The 22,672-nt window shown below is 43.7% G+C and overlaps 1 protein-coding gene across 2 annotated transcripts in view; it reads left to right on the forward strand.

Annotated features, from left to right (window-relative positions):
• fam172a (family with sequence similarity 172 member A) overlaps positions 1–22,672 on the forward strand; it is a 156,927-nt gene that overhangs the window by 7,525 nt on the left and 126,730 nt on the right. For both annotated transcript variants that reach the window (XM_034595307.1, XM_034595308.1), the window contains exons 5-6: positions 13,354–13,419; positions 14,842–15,033. In XM_034595307.1, the coding sequence (XP_034451198.1) occupies positions 13,354–13,419; positions 14,842–15,033 (258 nt within the window). The remainder of the gene's footprint in view (positions 1–13,353; positions 13,420–14,841; positions 15,034–22,672) is intronic.

Consider the following 22,672-nt stretch of genomic DNA (forward strand, 5'->3'; position numbering starts at 1 on the left):
ATCTTGATGAAAACCGGCATATTTAGGGGACTGATTCCTGTAAGTGGGTGTTATTTGGTGCATTTTGATTGAATTTGACTGTTGAACAGTGGCGGAGGTGTGAAGGTAGTGGAATTCATGTTTTGAAATTAATACATTTATTTGTTTAAAGATGTTACATTTGCGTAAACTGACTGTAATGGACCCCAGCTCTTTTTCAAACACAATGTGGTAAATTGCCACACCCTGTGCACAGTACAATTCGTGTGTAAAAGGGGGCTGTGGAGCTCTTGCACATCTTTTCATTTCAAACTGGATGATTTGCCTTGTAACCTTCTTTTAAACTCCTTAAATACCAGTAGCCTCAGACTGGCCTCTGCTGAGGTGTATCTTGTGGTCCAGGCTTCTGTCAGATTAGAAAGAGGAAGGCTTACAAGTATTTTAAAAGTCATGGTCCACTGAGGCTGGTGAGCACAATCCTAATCATCTTGCTTGTCAGCTTAGTCGAGGTATGAGTTGAGTTTGAGGTCAAATTTAACACATAGCTACAGTTGAATTTTCAAACGTGAAATCTGAACAAGACGGTGACACATCCACAGATTCTGACCAAGAGTCTGAATCAGAAGTTTGCACCAGAACCTGAGCGGAGGTTCCAGACTAAGTCTTTATTTTGGTTGCAACGGTGCGCCCAACTTTTCCATTTAGGTGCACCAGCACATTTTCACTGCGTCTTTTGGCACCGCAATTATACACCTATTACACCTTTTCTTGACAGTTCCCATGTATATTAGTAATTTCTTAACTAGGGCTGGGTATCTCCACTGATTTCCCAAATCGATTCGATTCCGATTCACAAGGTTTTGATTCGATTTCAGATTCGATTCCATATTGATTCAGTTCAGGATATTCTATTGTACTATAGCAATTTTGCCTGGATATGAAAGACATTCTCAGAGAACTAAAGCTGTAAACTGAACAAGGAAACCTCTAACTTGGTGCATTATTAAAAATATTAAGGTAGGCCCTTCATAATAACACATTTTGTTGGACGATATTTTGTCCCAGCAATTATTGCAGTAGATGATATTATTGTCATCATAGTGAAACCATTTTAAAACCACTGATATAATGATAATATTACAGCATAATCATGCAAGAGCAATGTACTTAATTCTAAAGAATATTCAGACCGACATTTGAATTAGAATAAGAAATATTAAAATATCCTAAAGACATAAAACGTTAATAAAATAAACCACACACAATTAAAACAATAATCTCTGGCTCTGTCAACAATAACGGCTCTTGAATAAATATTGAACATTTGGCACAGGATATATGTTACCAGCTCAGTTAACAGGACGGATATGATTTAGATGAGCTTTTAGATTTGTATTGAACAAGGTTAGTTCAGTGTTTCACCTAGTGTGTGTGTGTGTGTGTGTGTGTGTGTGTGTGTGTGTGTGTGTGTGTGTGTGTGTGTGTGTGTGTGTGTGTGTGTGTGTGTGTGTGTGTGTGTGTGTGTGTGTGCGTGTGTGCGCGCGTGTGTGCGTGTGAACTCTGGAGCGATTCAATCAAACACAAAGTAAACTTTATTACTGTTCAGGTCCTAATAACTTCTGATGAGTATCGGTGTTTATTGTTAATGACCAAATGATTGCACTCTGGGGCCCTGAGACTGTCTCTGTAGTTTACCGTATACATACGAACAACACAGCAGGAGATTTGCAAGTCAGACGTGTTCACAACAACACAGACATCTCCTGGGCGTTCAGGCGAGGGGTGGCGCAGGAGGCAGGAAGTAACGTATACATTTCGCTGTGGAAATCACATGTTTTTGTCTTCAGCTCATCAACACGAGTGTCAGCTCTCACATCTCGTTGTCTTTCCCAGTTGACATCTTCGTCTGTGTCTTCTATTTTTACGGCAACTCTTTTTTTAATCCTGCGATATTGGCGTGCTTTTTTTAATTTTTCCACTTTTGCATCTGTTGCGTGTTAGAAACGTCATCAACACGCCCACTAGCTCGCGGTGAATCCTCCACAGAATCTCCTGCTGTTTTCTCACATGGGCTCATTCAGACCTTATCTGGAGTTTTCACCACGGGGCTGGCAGGAGAAACTCTGGAGCCACTGAATACATTGTGAAAGCAGCTCTAGAGACTTTACAGTTGCTGCTGCACGACTGGTGTGAATGGGATTTGACTGCGGATGAACTGATGACCTGTGCTGTTTGGTTTAGTGTAAACACATGAAGCACATGGGGAGAAAAGTATGGATTCTGAAAGTTGCTTTTGGATTTTCATTTCAAGGATGCAATGCAACCTCAGGAAGTTTTGTGGCTTCACTATATATACAACTAAACACCGTGATAGAGTTCACCTCTAATTCACTCCCACAGTACCACCGCATGCAATATGCATTAAGATAATGAGACAAATGTTCTTTTGTAATCAGTTTTTTTATTTGCATCCCCCGCTATGTTGCTTTTAATTGTTGTGCGCATTCTTTGAAGTTCAAAGCCAAGTGATAGACCCGTTTGTGGGATTACCTGGGTGTTTTTATTCTTTCTAATGCAGGTATACAGTCGCTCCTTTGAGAACATGCCTTCTGTGAAGCCCCCCCCCCCCCCAAACACTCTTTTCTTTTGGCACTATCTACCAACATCTAAAAAGGCTGTAGAAACAAACATTTGGTAGCTGGAAAACAGGGGCCCTGAAAGAACACACAGACATTTAAACCAACTGAACTCAGACATCCGAGGGGGGCCAAACATTTGGAGAAAACAAATAATCATCAAGCGGGATGTATGCAAATTTTATTCATCCTGTGATTAAGAAATTGACAGAAGCCTCTTCTTTAGAGAGGAAAAAAAGGAAACGGTGTCAATCAGTGTTGATGTGCGCTCATGTAATGAGAACAGATACTCTGTGTTGTGCTGAAGGAGATTAACTGGCCGAGAAGAGAGGAACACTACCTGAATAAGCAGTACTATCTGTCTGTTGTTTTTAGGCCACAGATGATTCAAGAAAATGAATACTGCACCTCTCTCATACAGCTTTGCAGGAACAGATGCATTGTTTTTTTTTTCCTGGTAAGAAAAATGCTCCATTATAAATAGACACAGCTACTGAATTGTATGCCTTTGGTTGTAAAATTAGGTTATGCTGCTTAGTCAGGTTCTGTATGTGCGAGTTTAAGAGTGTGTGTCACACAGGCGTACCTGCGTGATTATTTCTGCGTCCGTCCTGCCAACAAACGCGTATCTATTTGTGCTCGCAATTCTCCCTGTTCTCCCATCCCTCCCATTCATTTCTGCATCAGGCGAGAGGAGAGACTGTGTCAGACGTCACGAGGCTAAAGGGTAAAATAAGCTTCCATGCAGACAGGCCTGTTATGGGCCAACGCCGCTCCACCACACACCCCAGTGCCCTCTATCAACCTGCCACCTGAGACGTTCTGCGAACCGGACACGACTCAGCGGCGGAGCTGTGAGGGATGGCACAAGGACGTTGGTGCATGTGTTTGCCCCTGGCAGTGTGTGAATAGAATGGCATCATCATTGCCCCCTAATGTTCACTCGCATACTGTTCTCGCCCAGCCCTCCCTCCATACCTCTGTCCATCTCTCCCTCCTCCTCCTGTCTTCTTCTCAGTGTCTTTATATCCTCACGGTTCTGTATTTTGTGTGGAGGACTCGGTGTGTGTGTGTGTGTATATGTGTGTTTGTGTGTGTGTGTGTGTGTGTGCGTGCGTGCGTGCGTGCGTGTGTGTGTGTGTGTCTCGGTACATGTGTGAGGGGGCTGGGGGGTGGCGGCTGTATTGTCAGACACATCACAGCACCAGATGTCCAATTTGCACTTCAGCTTCGTCTGAATGGAGGGACAGATACAAAGAGGGAGAACGAGGATGTTGGTGTGATGGCCTCCAAAGCAAAAGAAAGAGATGGGAACAAAATTTGGGTTGAGCACAAGAGCAGTGAATCATTTTTCACTCATCATCTTGATCCATAAAAAATAATTCAAACATGTTCTCCTATATTTATGTCACGATGTGGAGGTTTGCAGATGCTATTTCCCAAGATGCTCCCCCATTGGCCATATTTATGTCCATATAAGGGGCCTGTAGTTCAATACATGAAAAAAACATTAGTCTTAAACTTATACCACAGCACAAAGTATGTGCAAGTTACCGATAAAGTGTGTTTCATGGTGCACATGTTGCACTTTGCATAAACATGGTAACTGCTAGAGCTCATGTCTTTGATTCAATAGATTTAAAAAAAAATAATTTAGGGCACTAACTGGCGAGATACATCAAACTAACTACTATTCTGTTTAGTGTTGTACAGAATAATTGTTTTTAAATGGAGAACATCTCTTCTTGAAGATATGCACAATGCAGATTAAAAGAAGAAAGAGCAAACTAGAATGGCACTTAGAGTGCAGTCTGATTCTTTCAAGACCCATGAGAAATTTACAAATGAAATGATATAATAATAATAATAATAAATAAAAGTTAAAGAAAGTGATCAAAACAAATCCTGAAACATGAAACTGGAACCTCCTCAAAATTATATGGGTAATTTTCTGGTCCACCGCCCATTTCTTCACCAAGTTTGGTGCAAACTGGATCTGTAATTTCATATCCAGCTTAAAAATAAACAACCAGACAAACCAACAAACAGACATGGGTGAAAACATAACCTCTTTGACTGATTGGCCCAGTGTAAACATATAGGACCAGAACCATATGCTCTGCTATGAGCATCATTGAAAGGTCTAATTATTGTTGGAATACAGTTGTTCAAGGGAAAGCCAGGTTATGGGGGTGGTATTGATATTTTCTTCTTCTTATCCAAAGTCAACCACTTCCTAATGCCTTCATGGGGATCCTGTATAGTTTGGGGGGATGGTTATAGAACAAGAAAGGTAATATGTGGTTATAGGAGAAATAGGAAGTCTGCAACCAAAATATATATTTTTTATTTTTATAGATTTTAAACACTCTTTTAGACGATCTTTTTTTATTCCCATCAACCCCAGTGTGTAAATGTTTGTATGGTCGAATGTACGGATTGTTTTCTCTTCCCTCTTTTTTTATACTGGTTTGTCTTGTGCAAACTAAAACTTTACACAAACCAAGACTGAAAAAACGGAGGACTCTCTGGTGACATTTTCTGTCCTTGGCTCCCACTGTTATCGTAATGGCTGTATTACAGCTGTATTACAGCTGTATTACAGCTGTGTTACAGTGGAGGCTATCTGTGCGGTGTAGCTCGGTGCAGCAGGGTCACCCCAGCCCGTGTAGGTATCAGTTGTAGTCTAATTCCTGTGATTCAGTGATGAAGCTCCCTGATAGAACACAAGCATAGGGTCTGGCCCAGATGGAGCTCTATTAAGCTGTTAATAAATGAGGATTCTTCTCTGCTCTGCCTGCATCTGTGGAATGGAAGGCACTCGCAAATTTGTCCACACACACACACACACACACACACACACACACACACACACACACACACACACACACACACACACACACAGTCAGAATATTATAATGAAGTAAAACTAGCCAGATGGCTGAATTAGAAAGCCGTCTCTCTCTCTCTCTCTCTCTTTCTCCTTCTCTCTCTTCATCTCTCTCTTTCTCTGCTGTCCGTCTCTTACACCCTGTGCTGTCTCTCTCTTTTTTCTTTTTCTGTCTCCCTCTGTTTCCACGTTATCGATGTTGGGTAGCAGCGACCAGCTGGCCAAGGTTTAAGGCCCTGCTGAAGTGCCCTTGAGCAAAATTCTGATGTGACAGTGATGCAATGATATTTTTGGAGAAACAATAAATGCAGGGAAACGGGTGAGACATAATCATCAGTTCAGTGTGGTAGACCTGTGGAGAGTCAGTGGGGGACTGGTTGATGAATATGTACCTGGACAAACGTTTAGTTTTGATCATACAAATCGCAAACAAGACAAGTGTGGACATTTTGTGTGAACCTAAACAGATTAGTCAAGTGAAGTGTGAACACGACTTGATCTTTCATCCGCCCTGCTGATATGAGTTTAAACGTACATCAAGACCTTCTGCAGCCTCATAGTCACCGTTTTTAACAACGTTGTTTACCAACAGTCTCAGAAAGCAGAACAGTGTCGTATGTTCAGCCCTTTAGATAAACAACATTAACCTACAAGGGATGGAAGGATGGATTATTTTGGTTGACAAAGTGCTATGAATAAAAAGTCACGCGGCACAGTCATGACATGTTGCGTCAGCTCCACATTGGGAGCCATAGAGACAGGCCCTCGTACTGTACATAAAGCACCAGGAGGCCCCATACCAGCCGTGGACCATTTTGTTGGAAAGCTAATGGGATGTCTCTAAAGACAGACTATAAATGACAGCTGTCTGCCCTGATTCACTGACTGCCATCGCGTCTCCATTCCCAAAACACTTAAACACCGCTGCTGTTGCTTCTGCTGAGAGCAGGGAGGAGGAAACAGACACAGTCAGACAAAAATGGTTGCAGGGTGTAAGTGAGGTGGATTAGAGTTGATGAAAGAGAAGGGAATTGGACAGGGATGGGAGGGGGGTGCAGGGCGGTGTATTAGAGAGAAGACAGGAGGGCTGGTAGTTACAGCACTGGCATCTGTCACTACCGCCGGCACCCACTGTGGCATACAGTACTTTACTTTGAATTAGCCCTCTGCCGGCTTCTCAGTTAACACCTGAGGAGGTCATTACGACGCCATTAGGATGAGTAGTGCAGGGAGGGCAGAGGAGTGAGCGAGAGAGAAGGATATCTACGCTAAGTGTAAACAGTCCGTCTGTCAGTCGGAGAAGTTTCTCTTCCCTGGAGAGCCTTCTCTCCTCCGACGGAAGAATGACAGAGACCTCATGGGAACCGCACCCGTCTCTCTCCCTCTCTTTGTTTCCCATGTGGACTGACAGATCACAAACTCACAACAATGGGCCCTGTTTTAATGCCACTCTTTGTTGCTACAAGGGTCCGACCTAAAATAAACAACCTTTCTATTGCCTCGTGCTGTCTCTCATTTCTTCAGTCTGTCTCCGAGTTCGCTTTCGCTGTTGTTGCCGCTGTTGTTGTGCTGCATTGTTCAGGGGGATTTTCTTCTTTTTTTTCCCTCTTCCTTTTTCTTCCTCTCCTCTATTCTCTGGAGAAGGAATGCTTTCCTTGGTGCAGTCAGTGATACGGCATGGAGCAGCTCTTTCAGTTTCATTATATAAACAGCTTTGATGCCTCTTCTTCTCTTCTCTGGTTTCTCTGGCTAAGTGGCTTTTGAGAGGGCTCTGGACTAGTGAGACAAGAGATGTGCGTGTCTGTACACGGGTTTCTCATACGTGTGTATGCTCCATGCACTGCTGACTTGAGTATAGTTGTGCACATGACTTGACACTGGGTGACAGATAAACCAGTGTTGGTTCATTGGCCCCAATATGTGACTGAAATCGTATTATTTGAACTCGTATCCTCAGAAGGCCTGAAAACAGCTCTGTACTAATGACTTCTGATGCTGTTTAATTTCTTTCTTTTATTGGTTGATGGGTGCATTCTCAGTTAAATGCCACCTTGACACATGCACAGACTTGGATTTTCCACTTTTTCTATATTTATCACTATTCATAAGTTGTATATTTCACTGTGATTGACGTGAAATTGCTCCTAAAGGGTCTTAAATGTATCTCAATAAAACTTACCGCGACTCTGATAAACATCTGGTCATGTTTCATGGTCATCTCGAAAACTGTGGTTTCAGATCATTGCTCTCGTCCTCCCCTGTAATTACTTCACCGCTGCCCTTGATGATCTCACCCTTTACCCTCCCTGCCTCCCTCTTATCGCTCCCCGATCCCTTTCCTTCTTTTCTTAACATATTTACCTTTTGTCTGTTCCCTTTCTCCTGTTTCTCATCTCCTCATCTTTCCCTCCTCTCAATCTATCCTCCTCTTCCTGTCCAGGTTCTCTTCCTCCCTCCCTTTTGTGTGTGGGTGTGTGTGTGTGTGCGTGTGTGCGCGTGCGGGAAGAATCATATCCTTATCGCCTCAGGTGTGGTTTGCCAAACCAGGCGTGACTGTTGTAATCAGTGGGAGAACACAGATACACACACATTAACTGACACATGTGCAGTGTGTGCACACAAGAGGTGGGAGGTCTTTCTCTCTCAGCAGTGTGGAGTTTAAAAGTATTGACTTGCAGCCACAACGGCCTTTGGCTTGGTGTGCGAGTGAAGGTGCTGATGAAGAGATTGTTGTGGGGATGACCAGAGGTTTGCTTGGAGTTGGTACCGCAGCCCACCCACTTATCAAAGACCACGTACTGTCCGTTGCTCCTCGTCTCCTCAGCTGCTCACCGCAGTGGGATCTGGCATGACACTCTGGCTCCTGGGGATTACTTCTCCACCTCTCCCATCTTTCCTCTCTCTTTTCCACCCACTGAGCCCTCCTCTAAGTCCCTTCCTTCCTCCCTGATCCCACTCGTCTTGCTTCATCACCACAATGCTTCCTCTGCACAAACAAACCACAGACACACAGATGACCTCAGATGCAGAAGCCGTTTTTTTTTTCAGACTCTCCCACGATCGCTCTCATGGTCATGTAGAAAACTTTGTTTGAGAGTTCATCATCGTCCAGTCGTCCTGATCATTGTTATGTGTCGGTTTCGGCTGGTGTTTGGAGATGAAACTGTGCAGTTGGGGACTGTGGCGCCCACTTTTCATTAGATCTTACATTTCAGATTACATCTTAATAAATTTAAATACAGCAGTGTTTCCAGCCGCTGCAAAATTGCTGTCCTCACTCCTCACTCTCCCGCTGACCTGCGCTCACTTTACACGGGAACAATAAACACAGACACTGATCAGAAGTTATTAGGACACGTGCAGTACTTGAAGTTTACTTTGTGAGTTTATGAGACATGCATTTAAACACAAAAAAGTCCAACCTTTTGCACGCAGTCCACCTGCCACGCACAACACGAGACGAGACGTGCACAGCCAGGACATCAGGGTTAAAGTGACCGGAATGATCCGGATTCATGATCCGACACAGTCGATTAATTATTAAATAGATGTGAGGGTTTTTGTTTGTGTGAAGAGCGACTGAGACGGGCCGACACACACCTGCAGACAGGAGAGAAGTTCTTCCCGCAGATTATGACACAACTTCATTGTTGCAGAAGAAGCAACGCCCCCTTTATCCAGGAACATTATTATGAATTCAGCAGTTTTTTTTATAAAGATCAGTTCAATGTGTGATGATTAGAAAAGAGCAGAGGCGCTGTGCCTGGATGCAAGGGCGCTGCCAGTGGGGCCACCGGGATACAGTAAAGGCTACAATCAGAGATTTCACCACACAAGCCTTAGTGCATTGATGTGAAATAGTCAAAATAATTACTTCACTACAAATCTTTTGTAGTGACATGAATTTATTTATTGATGTATTATTATGATTATGATTATGATTATTATTATTTGGGGGCACTGTACAGTATGGGATACTTTCATGATACACCCTGTTTTCAACCTTCCAAGTTGTGTTATTTTCTTTTTTCTTTTCAAATAATTTTAGATTCACTTGATCGCCAAATGCATCTGCTTAACCATCACAGTTAAACAGGTGTGATAGGTCGACAATTACAGTTTTACTTAACTCATCGAATCACTCTCAGACTTGAACCCATGTGGTGCCATTGTTGTCAGCAACAACAATGGCACCACATGGGATAATATTGTCTGGAGACTTGAGAAGGACTATTATTTAATTGCACAGCAAAGGGCAAGGGTACAATAGGATTAGCAAATCATTTTTATCAAGTCAAAATACATTAGCAAAAGTGGGACATAAATCAAAAATGATGGAAATGTCCAAATCCTTCCTGTAAGTCTCAGTTTTGCTTAAAAAGGTGCAGGCGAGTCCCTCAGAGCTGGTAAAAGATTTGGAAAGCCAAACTGGTTCATCTCACACAATAAGATGCACTAGAGGATGCACACAGAAGTGGAATGCATGGTTGTCGTCCACACAGGAAGCCACAGCTGAAGCAAAAGCACAAGAAAGCCGGTTAAGCCGTCGCTAAAGCCACGCTGTCAAAGGCGAAGACTTTTGGGAATCCACGCTCTGATCTGATGAGACCAAAGTTAATCTTCATGGATCTGATGGTGTCCAAAATGTATGTTGTCGCAAGGAGGGGGGGGGGGGGGGGGGGGTGTACAGTGAGAGGTGCATGGTCACAGTGAACTAGGGAGTTAGCAAAGTTTGAATGGATGAGCGTTGAAGATGTGGGAGAATTGTGCTTCATTGTTGCCATCATGAATTAGTAGATTTATTTGAAAGGGAAGATGTTAGCCTCTCTCCAAAGCCTGGGGTTTTCAACATGACAATGACCTAACAGGATAGATGGGGCAGTATGTTGCTAACTTGTAGAATCGATGCTCAGAAGGGTCCGTGCAGTAAATATACTGACACTGAGAATGAAATAGTTCTTGATGTGCAGAGGGGATGGACTCATTTGTATTGTGTACTAAATTTGTTGCAGATAAGGACATTGATAACATGTTTGTGCTTCTATTTAAATTGATTTAGATGCTTTTATCTTTTTATATCCCTTTCTGTTTGTCTCTCTCACTCCCGTTCCTTTCCTCTTTGTGTGTCTTAATATTATTTTGCCAAACCCACTCCTCACACTACTCCTATCGGCCGCTGCCGACAATGCGGGCGCTCAGAGTTGGTTCCTGCAGGCATTTCATTAAAGCGCAAATAACACATTGATAATTAGGTGACAAAGGGGCTTTTCTTATTGTACTGATCAGCTGCTGAGGCGTCGTCCTCAGAGGCCCACACAGAAGGAGGTTGGCTGTGTGTGTGTGTTTCTGTGTTATATGTCTCTGCCCTGACTCTATCACTTTGATTCTAAAAACAAAAACTTGTTTTTTTTATCTATTGAAATACTTCCATCGTCCCCTTTTCAACTCTTAGTTTTTGAATCTTGTTTGCTGAGAGGAAAAGGTCATCTGGCTGCCGTTTACATGAAGAACTAAAAGAGATGCTCACATATACGTACACTCTGGGATATTAGATTGTTAATCATGATCTGCAGTATCCTTTTATCGGTGGAAATGAATTTTCACGTGGAAACTCTCACATTCTTTCCAGCTTTTCCGCTCTCGTCTTGTTCCCCATTAGTCTCTCTCCTTCTTCTATATCAGATGTTTCTCGAGCCACCTGAGGCACTGAACAAATAACGTAGTGCAAATGAAATTTCCTCTGAGGCTTATTGATGTTATTAAACACTAGCATTCTGAGTCCCAAAATCATTTTAGTCTTCATCAGACTGGCTGACATTTTAGGGAATTAGCTAGTGGAGGCTGGGTGGGTTCGGGTGTGGTGGGATTGTTCCCCTCCTCTACCCCACCCCCTCCTCGTCCCAGGGTCAAATGGTAGAATCGATCATCTCATTTGCTCTGCCTGCTGGCCTTTGATTGGCTGTCCTATCGATAATAATGTCTTATGTCTGGTGTGTAATGTTTGTCTTGCATGTTCTTCTTTAAGCAGTAATTAAAGTTAGCATTTAGTTTCTTTCAGGCATAAAGTACCGCAGCATTATTCTGAGAGATTCACAGTTGACTTTCAACCAAATGTCGCTCTTTTTGTCTGACCTGAGGAGTCAAGTTGCATTTGGCCTTTGGTGGTCCTTCATTTTCTGTGTGAAAAGCCATTTATGTAGGCAATGGTCTTCCACCTTTTAAGTTTTGAAAGCAGAAATATTCTTGAATTGAAATCATTTACCAAAAAGAAAGAAAGAATATTTGAATAGAGTAGAATTTGGTGGGGAAAGATCAAGGGCACTGGGACCTCACGGAACCCATTTTTGTGAACATTTTATCTTAAGAACGCCTCTCTTGGAAAATCCCCCCAAAACTGTTCACCTATGCTCACAGATTAACTGATTAGATTTGGTCAAAAGTCAAGGTCGTGATGGCCTCACAAAACATGATGTTGGCTTTTGTCACTTGAATTCAAAGATGAATTGATTAGATTTCAGTGGTCTAAAGTCCTGGTGACCTCATATGAGAGTAGGAAAAAAAAATAGACTGAAACTGCACTGGTTGGGGGGGAGATACACAACAGCAGGGCAGTAATTCAAATTGTATTTTTGTGAAGATGTTTGTAATGAACCATCCCTATTACATTTAGTGGGTAGGTTTCTTTTTACCTGCTTATTTAATGTCGATGGAGTTTTACACTTTTGCACACATTGAGATCTGCTCATCATCCCCCTCTGTGGTGTGAGACATGACAGTCCCTGTTTGATCCTTGTTTGTTTTTTGGGGTCAGCAAGTTGGTCGGTCTCTGACTAGAGAGCGTGACTGGGGCTCGGACACGCTCTGTAGCTGTGGCGCCACCGCTGGCCTTTCGTTTTCCTGATTTGGTGCATCTGATGCTTCAAAAGCCACACAGAGTGAGACTTCACAGCAGAGCACGACAACATGTTGCTCAGGTCCCCCTTGTGGTCCATCCGACCGACATTGTATTGTCGCGACATGTACAGGACACAGACTCTGTCATTGTACGTGTTTGGGAAACATTATTGCGACAACAATGGCTCCAGCGCAGCTCGCCGCCAGTGGCCATGTGTCCTGTCATCTGTTATCACTCTTTAACTCCTCTGGCTTTCTCTCGTAACTGATCACAAATCTAAATCTGTTTCACAAAGTGCTTCTCTCTGTTCTGAGCTGAGAAGGACGCGGGGAGGAGAAAAGAAGGAAAGAAAAAAAAATAAGGAAAATGGAAAAGAGAGTTGTTAATGTCACTGAACCATGAAAGGCTTGGCCCGGGGTTGGAATGACTCGGTATACAAGGTTCTTTAGTGCTGTGGCTGCGGGGATAAACATAACTTACATCAGCCCTTCGCTTGTACAGGAGATTTCCTCTCCTGGCACTTACAACCTCAACGCTCGCACTGCACTGTGATTCACACACACAGACACACACACACACACACACACACACACACACACACACACACACACACACACACACACATGCAGACACACACGGCACAATCTGGACCCTTTCAAGTAGCTCATGTACACATGCATACACACAGACCAGAGGGCAAACGAGGGTTTTGAATGGTATTTTTTATTCTGTTTGTAAGCATGACAGTTGTTGCTATTACTTGTTCACAGACACACACACACACACACACACACACACACACACACACACACACACACACACACACACACACACACACACAGCTTTTGTTGGATGAATTTGTATCAGCAGCAATATAAAAACATTAATTGTATTATAAGTGTAATGTCTGACAATATGTGTGTGTTCTCTGTCTTTTTTTCTTCTCTCTCTAGATAATCACCCAGTATGTTTACGAGCTGTTGGAGAAAAAGTGCAACATGACTAAAGCATTCCTGCCAGTAAGTACCCAGAGTTTGAAAAGAGGCATTTTCCTCTTTCATTTACGCCCTTGAAGATTAAAGGGAGTATTAAATATGAAAATTGACGTAAATGCTTCGGCTTCAGAGTGTGATTATATTGAGTCCCCTGTTTAAAACAAAAATAATAAAGAAAAAGGGGTTTGCTAGGAGTCAGCTCTTCTCATTTCCCGATCAGTCTTTGTCTTTTCCTTTCTATCTCCCTCTCTCTTTTTTTTACCCCCCCCACCCCCCCCCCCCCCCCCTTTTCCTCTGCTCACATCTTTTGTGCAAAAGTGTCTCCTCAACAAATTAACTGTATTGTGACGTGTCATTTCAAAGGCGCAGAGGCACAGCATGCTGATGCTTAATCTGTTTTGCATTCATTTGCACGGAAGGGGACTTTCTCAGCCATCACGGAGTTATTCTTTGCCCGGCTCATCCCGGCTCAGAGCACACACTTGATCCCTTTTATTTGTTGCTGGAAGCATTTTTGTCTCTTTTTTTCCTCCCTTCCCTTCCATCCCTGCTCCCTTTTTCTTTCTGTTCATAAAAGTTGTGATCATTTTTCAGGCTGCGTTTACAGGGATGTTAGGCGGCGCTGGTGTTTAGAAGCGCAGCAGAGTTAGCTCCTGCGCTAACAGTGTCCATAAATCACTTAGCCGGGGACTCAGCGGCATTCATTAGCCCCCATACACTTTTACTGGTTTATCTGCCTGCCCTATTTATCTCATTATTCCTCTGGAAAATTGCTCAGTTCTGCCTTTCTGCTGCCCACCCGCCTGCGAGTATATGGCATTTGTGTGTGTGTATTTGTGTGTTAGTGGTGGGTCCGTCCACCTGCATGGCATTGAACTTGTGACCACAGATTTTAAGAAGATTAACCGCAGCCAAGTATAGGGAGAGAGAATGAGGGAGCACAAGAGAATAAAGGGTAAGATTTTCTCCCCCACTCGGCTGTCTTTGTCTGCTTGGATTAAGTTCGTGCAGCTGCCACCCGTGGCTTTTATGGACAGTGTTTGTCTCCTTAGAGATTCTTCCAGGCATACTTGGTGGGGATGCAAAGACTCATGGGAGGTGGACGGAGTGCATGCACCCACACAAATATACTAAATCTCTCCCTCCGTCTGTGTAACTTTGTGCCTTGGTTTTAATCACACGAAGGCTGTTTTCTGATCGTGGTTATTGATGATTCGTATTGATGCATATAAGTTTTGTTAATTACAAAGTACACAGTAGAGTGCACTGTTTTTCCCTAAAGTCATAAGAAAATTATATATTTTTCTTAATTCATTTATTTTCAGATTATTCTTTGAATCAACAGAAATCAAAGCTCTAATTATAAAGTCAGAATTAGATTAGATTTATTTTGATTGACGTATATGTCAGTGACACATGGTAACTACTGTTTCCCTGGACATTTAGGTGGATGCCACAGACGATGAACCCACCAGTTTCATCTACCTGAGCCCGGATGCCTTGTCCAACCCGTCCAAGCTGCTGGTGTTGATTCAGGGCAGCGGCGTAGTGCGGGCCGGTCAGTGGGCCCGTAGACTAATCATCAACCAGGACCTGGACTCGGGGACACAGATTCCCTTCATCACCAGAGCCATAGAGGTAGGAGGCACAACAAAAGGAGTTCAAGCTACTCTGTTGAATGTTGAACTCGTTTTTTCTGATGTTTGATTCCAGATGTCCCTTTTTTCCTGTTTTCTGACTGAGTTCACTGAGGACACTGAACCTTTTTCTTATACTTTTCGTTCCTTAGCAAAGAGTATAAAGTGTGATACATCACTGGTATGTGAGGTTGTGTGTTTCTCTGAGTGGAAAAAGTAACCACATAGTGTGACCACCACAACCACAGTGGGAGTGGTGGTGTGACAAGTGTAATGCACATTGTTTATTCAAAGGGCAGCCCTGAATGTTTGAGGCTTTGGAAGCAGTTGTGGCTCAATCAGATACGGGAGTGTTGTGGTATTTTGTGTTCTTGGAGTTTTGAGTGGGATTGTGGGTAGTTTGTTGTTTCCCTGTGCTTTCATATCCGATTTTCGGACTCCTCAACTCAAGTCAGTTGAACTTGAGTGTACAGTTTACCCAAGCGTGGAGTGTAAAGGAAACTTTCCCTGTGTCAGCTGATAAATGATATGAAGCTGAGCAACTGCAGCACCCCGCATCGTCATATGATAACAAGTCCAAACCAGAACGGCATTCAGTGGTTCCTTTCTTAACGTCTGCACCAAATCTGACATGTTCCCGGACATATTTTCAAATCAATTGTCCTGTCAATTAAGGTGAAATGCCCCAAAATATCTTTTAAGAAAAGAAAAAACCCTATCTCAAAGTGTAAACAATTCCTGTATCCACCTTTTTTCCAGATCTGTGCCAAAACGTAATGGTTTCTTTCTTCGCCCATGTCCTATCCTTCCACCAAGTTTCATGGAAATCCCTTCTGTAGTTTTTGCATTAAATAAACTAACCAACAAATAGACAGGGGTGAAAAATAACCTCAGACATTCATCCTCATGGGTTCAATAGAGCATCACTTTACATGTAAGGGTACTGTGCTCAATCTAGAATAGTCTTGTTTATGAAATGATGCATATTCCTCAACATTAATTGAAGGAGAAAACATCCTTGCACACGTATCTATGATGCATGATTCCCATGTAGTCCCGTGTATTCATGGGTGGCTGAGTTTCGAAAGGGAAGGAGATAATGTAATATAAAATATAAATTTGTTTTTCTTTTCCCGACACTCTGCTCACACACGTGTATACACATGTGCGTCAGCCAGCGAAAAGGTGTCTCTGACTGTCTCCTTCTTTTCATCCCCATCTCTCCCCTCATTTGTCAACGTGGCCACGACTACCTGTGTAATTTCATCAGCCTGCTGTTCAAATTGACTTAGGGGAGATCCCGCTCTCCCTCTCCCCCTCGTTCCCTCTTTTCGTCAATCAGAATGCCATAAAGACTTTCACTGCTGTGTAAAGCCCCCGCCTGCCGCGTACAACAGTTTGGATTGTGTGTGCGCGGGCCCGTGCGCGTGCTGTCGGATGATTCAGGTTCTCTCGAAAACCCTTCCACCGTCACCCTTGCTGGCATTACAGTTGTGTTGCGGAGAGCCAAAGTGACAGCTTAGATATAGAGAACATGGCGTGTGTAGAGGAAGTGCTGCTCATTCATCATCGTAAACAAGAAACCGTGTTCTTACACACTGACAAATCATCATCCAGGCATTTACCGCACACAGGCCTTGTACCCTGTGTTCACCGGAAAGACGAGCGCAGACGTTTGCAGTCAATTCATCCTGTCTCCAGCTATTACGGGCATGTTTGTGGTTTGTTATGTCATAGCATGTAATTGGTGTGGATGTCTGGTGTGCGTGTGAGTTACAGCTCCTCTAACATCTGCAGAGAGGTGTTGAGCTTTTTGCTTGTGTTTGTATCAGACGGTTTTAAGGATTAGTTTCCCTTCAAGCGGAGAGGGAGGAACTAATCTGTGATGTCATGAGGACGATGCTGCACATGCATCAACAGTAGCCATTATAGTTCTTTTAATGTGGTATTATAAAATGGAAAATGCTCAAGAGGTGCAACACATGACTTAAAATGGCAAATTAGGTGATATACAGTCATGAATTCTTGCTGTTTTGAGGCCGAGAGACATGACAGACTACACGTTGCTCCCCAAACAATCCCAGTTTGCTGTCTTTTATGTCATGTGTGACATCACGGGCTGTTTTGTAATTGGAAAAGTCTCTGCTCCACAGTTCCATCTCGTGACACTGAAATAATCATTCCTCATTCGCTTTGTCATGTTTGATCTGTTCTGGTGGAACGCTGTGAGCTGGGCTCCTACAGGTCAACATCACCGAGCTGACAAAACACATTGCACCAAACATGGAAGTGGTTTTGTTACGACAAATCAAGTGTTAATCAAGTGTGCGTCACATTGATTATTTCCGAACCCACCTGACGCCCTACGACTATAAGTGGGCTGACATAAAATACACCAACATCCATATTCTCTAAGGGCAGTTATTCTGGCTATGTTTAGAATTTGACATGTAATAGCTGCATGTTTCTGGTAGTTTTTTTTACATTGATGCAACTTTTCACTCGTCTTTTATTCATTTACCCTCAGACATTTCATTTGGTTATCCCCGATATTTAGAAACTACTAACTACTCATTCTGACAGATAAGTTCTATGTCACTATTTAAAGATACTGCTCTTTGTCTGTGAAACAGCACAAAGACGAACATATGCATAGAGGTGTTTCAGTAGGGATTCATTCATTTAAATGTATTTCAGTGTTTATAATGAGTGCCTGACTCTTCTGTAGAGTGGCTTGCTGACTCCCAGCTTGTGATAATGTTTCCCCTCATATAGGAAGAGATGTGCAGCAGAATTGGTGACGGCTGGTTGAGGTCTGAAACTTGGTTCCATGTCCTCCTCTGTACTTTGAGAGAGGAAGCAAGCAGAGACACCATTGTTGTTTTTGTGGTTGTCTTTACCACAAGGCAGTTACATTTAATGGAAGTAGTGTAACAATCACTCAACAGGAAACTATGTGGCGTCTCTGTCTCTCTCCACCTACACATATAAGCCACAGTTGAATAAAATGCAAACTTTACAATGACTTCTCCAAAGCAATTCATGACTAACTGAGGAGGAGGTTGATGAACCAACCGAAAGAAATACCCACTTGCTGTTAGATACTGCTCTTCAGTGTTGGCATACTGCGATGTGAGACTGCAAGTGGAAAAGTCCATCAGCCAAACTGTCGTCGATATGAACGTTAAAGGTTTAGTCTGAGAACTCCTTTGTAAACGGGCCATTGCAACGGCCTGGTTCTATGTAGCTATATAAGAGCAACATTTCTGATTTGCAAATTGATTTAAGTGCTGTCTTGGGTAAAGTGTTTTATTATGTTTAGGTTGGACTCCAAGAATCCTTTTCCCCCCCGAGTGCAGCTCATGTGAAGTTACTCACAGGAACTTGTTTGGAAATTCAAAGCCTGAAGCGAAGGGTCAACTGGAGTGCATTCGGGGAAATATGGTGGGAGCTTGTGGCTTTGCAAAACAAACACACTCACACAACAGATCATTTGACTCAGTGCAAATGTACATCTGTCGTGTGTGTGTGTGTGTGTGTGTGTGTGTGTGCATGTGGTGTCAGTCTTTGGCGTGTCTGGGCTTAAAAAATTCTTAGCCATGTTCTTTAAAGGCTTGAGTCAGCCTTTCCTCTTTTCCAGCGGGATCACTGCTGCTAATCAGGGGGATTGTGGGAAAAATATCTGATTGTATTAGCTAATCAGGCCTTTCACACAACACACGTCAACACCCACTCAAACAGTCACGTTCTTGGGTGAATCTCTGGGCAGCCTGAGTCTCTTACTGACGATTTACATCCGTTCACCTGTTTCTGCCTCCTGTATCCACCACGTACCTGTCTACACACACATCACAAATTCAATCCCGGGCCACACCGGCTGCGGTTGCGCCGCGGTACGGCTTGCTTTTCCATTCCACGCCCATGTTAACAGATTAGAGCTGCCACACTGGCTGCGGTTCAGCCACGGTTCTTCTATAGATTTTCTCATGGCCCTTTTCAAGGCAAACCTTATGTAAAATCCTAGCGCTGGCAGTAGCAGCTCCACAGCTAAACCGCAGCTGGCGCGAACAACTGACATCCGCGACACGCAGCTGTTCCGTGGTGCAGCCGCTGCCGGCGTGGCCCGGGCGTTATGATGAAGTTATCTCATAAGTGACATTGTAAAACAGGTTTCCCAATTACCTGAAGGGGAGACTTTTAGGGGACTTCTTGACTTCAAACTTTTGGACCCATATGTTTAAGGTGGGGTTTGTAAGTTGTTTCTGAAACACTTTTATCTTATTTATTGAAATCCTCTTCAGGTTCTGATAGCCATCAATATATAAAGTTTGTCTGAAAATACAAAGGAACCTGTGGCCTTCGTAGGTCTGTAATAAACATGACCAATAATTACATTTGGACTGAGTGAAATTATGAAATGATTGGCTGGGGTATCTGTCTGTCAATAGACGACCTGCCTGCCTGTGCTCTCCCTTCGCATGACCGGAGTCTCCGGGTGGGAAGACATGCACAGCTGAAGCAGAGACGATAGCCAGAAGTTTGTGAGCGAGTCACAGAAAAGTTGGCTTCTAGAAGTCTTTAGGCAGTGTGCATGTTCATTAGTTTTTGGAGCGTAGCTTTGACGAGAGGGCCGATGGGAGGGGGTGGGATGTATCCGCTGCATATTTCCGAAGTGTAGCCTGCTCTTCCTAGCGTCTCTGTGCGCAGCATCCCTAGCTTTAAAGATAAAGTCTGAAATATATACACGTGGACGTACACACACAACACCTCAAATGCATCACACTGGGCAAAGGGTATGATTGTGATGTTTAGCACAGTGTAGTAACACCAAGTTGAGGGAAATCTTTGTGCTGTGTCCACAGGCCTCATGCATGTTGTCTTGAAGTGCATATGTGTGTGTCTGTGTGTGTGTGTGCACATGGAAGTTGTGCTATTCCCATAGCCTAGAGGTAAAATGACAGGTGAGAGGAGGTTGCTCAAGCAACAACCAGTGAGAGGGGAGAAGAGGAGGAAAAGAGGAATCTGAGATGGGGGGAGCGGGGTATTGGGAACTGGGTGCAGAGAGGGAGAAGGATTATGATTGGTTGGAAGAGGACAGAAGAGGAGAGGAGTGGAGAGTGGGATTGAAGCAGGAAGAGAGAAATGAGAGGAGGACTAGGGAGTGACTGCAAATGGGGTGGGACTGGCAGAGGACAGACGGGAGTATAGAGAGAGAGTAGGCAGAAGGCAGGCGTCTGACAGCTCCACTACTGGGAGAGGGCCTCTTAATGACAGCTTATTCCTTCATGATTTCAATTCCTGACAGTCGACAGGTCTGCTTGTTGCATCATGGCAGCTGTATCATTACCTTCTGGCCCTGTCACTGCTCTGCATCCTGAGACTGAGACGGTGGAGGTGGAGGGTGGGTGCTTCTGGGATGGGGGGAGTGGGAGGGAGAGGGAGAGAGAGATAGTAGATTGTGGTTTACAGTCAGAATAATTGAGGAGGGAGGGAATATTGAAAGGTGGGATCATTAGTTATAGTAGCTGTTGGAGTAAGAGAAGGACTTTCAACAAGTCGGTGGCCAAACTGAAAGAAAACACTTGAATGCTGCTCTGAAGCCGTAGCTCTCCTGGACCACTTATCAGGCCAAGAAGCCAATGTTTTCCGGTGTGGCTTTTCATTTCCTTTCTGCAACTCCTTTATATTTCCTCTTGATTTCTCCTGCTGTCTTCATCCGTCGGTTTTGTAGGCAACTGGCTACTCTTAGAAAAGTTGTCCTCCACAAGTTCTTCAAAATCCAGGCTTTTTAAAAATTTCCAGTGACTTTTTTGAAGAAGTGCAGTTGGAGGTGTAGTTTTTAAATATGGTCAAAAGTCGTCAGATTTATTTAATTGCATGAAACTTTGTGGAAGGGTGGGGCATGACCAAAGGAAAAACTCTTTAAATTTTGGTTTGGATCCAGGATTTCTTTTTCACTTTCTTTAACATTGTGTGATAAGGGCGTTTAAAAAAATCTAATTCCTTGATTTCCCAGAGAAGATTTCAAGGATCTTGATTAAAAACATCGGGCATATTTTAGTGCATTTTATTTCATTATTAAATAGTACATATGGAGGCAAACACACAGCCACACACAAACCACAAAAAGTATTACACTTTCCTCAAGACTGACTTCATCTCATTTATAAATTGCTATTAAATACACAGATCTACCTTTTCTCCACCTCTCTCTCTCTCTCTCTCTCTCTCTCTCTCTCTCTCTCTCTCTCTCTCTCTCAATGGTGAGTCAGGCTCGACACTGGAGACCCACTGGAAAGAAAGAGGGGGAGTGGTGTTTTCAAAAGTGTGTCAAAAGCCTAGGGGTTTGTATCTGCCCAGAATTTCAATGGGAGGCTGAAAGGGGGCAGCGGGGCAGACAATCTCAAACACAGAAATCCTCTTTTAATTTCTGTCATGCCTCCCCCACCGCTTCCCCTCATCCCCCCTTTTTTTTCTTGGAGCTGGATGATGTCTTGTTCAACGTCGGCCTCACACTCTCACTTCACACCCTGGCATCCTCCTGTGTTGTGTTGTGTTGCGTGGCCGTGCTGTTAGATTTCTCTCTCTCCCTCTCCAATCACCAGTCTTCCTCCTCCTCCTTTCTCATTAGTTCGTCTAATTCCCCCCGAGCTGTGAGTTAACCTGTGTGTATTTGTGTGTCTGTGTGTGCACGTGAGTGTGTGTGTGTGTGTCCCAGCGATAACATTGTATGTGTGTGCTCAATCTATCTTGGGGCATCAGGTGGCTACAGAAGTCAGACACATATCATTCTGTCCACCTAGCCAGGTTTAGCCAGAGGATGGTGTGTGTGTGTGTGTGTGTGTGTGTGTGTGTGTGTGTGTGTGTGTGTGTGTGTGTGTGTGTGTGTGTGTGTGTGTGTGTGTGTGTGTGTGTGTGTGTGTGTGTGTGTGCGTGTGTGCGTGCACATGCGTGTGTTTGTAGTCTGTGTAAGGGTCAAAAGATGCTCTGCCTAGCCATGGCCTTGTAATAGTAGCCCTGCAAGCAACACCACACACACACACACACACACACACACCTCCAGGTGGGTCCCAGCACATCCCGGAGCACAGATCAATGCACTTGACACCTTCAAAGGCAGGTGTGGGGCCTGGACTTGCTCTGGGGTTAAACCTCTTTTAAATAGCCTCCCGTGGGAAGGCTGCTGTCAATAACCTACCATAATTACCGGGGCCAGGCCCGCCAAGGGCTCGGCTGCATGGGCCAAATTAAAAATTGATCAGAGGGAGAGAAAACATTATTTTGTGGTGGTATTCCCTGTCCTAACAGCAGTGCTGCTGCCGTATGTGAAATCTCATCAACTGAGGTCCAAGGTAGATATCTAGAGACCTATTTATCTATCTATCTGCCCCCCCCACGACCAGATGAACAATGGAGGACTGTCCCTGTTGTAAAAAAAATATTTGCATATTGAGTGCCTTTAGTGTGCACAGATCTGTGTGTGTGTGTGTGTGTGTGTGTGTGTGTGTGTGTGTGTGTGTGTGTGTGTGTGTGTGTGTGTGTGTGTGTGTGTGTGTGTGTGTGTGTGTGTGTGTGTGTGTGTGTGTGTGTGTATATGCATACTGTATGAGCATGCAGCTGATTGTTATGTGCTCCAGGTA

This window comes from Hippoglossus hippoglossus, chromosome 9 (assembly GCF_009819705.1).
Source record: "Hippoglossus hippoglossus isolate fHipHip1 chromosome 9, fHipHip1.pri, whole genome shotgun sequence".
In the NCBI taxonomy this organism is placed as follows: Eukaryota; Metazoa; Chordata; class Actinopteri; order Pleuronectiformes; family Pleuronectidae; genus Hippoglossus; species Hippoglossus hippoglossus.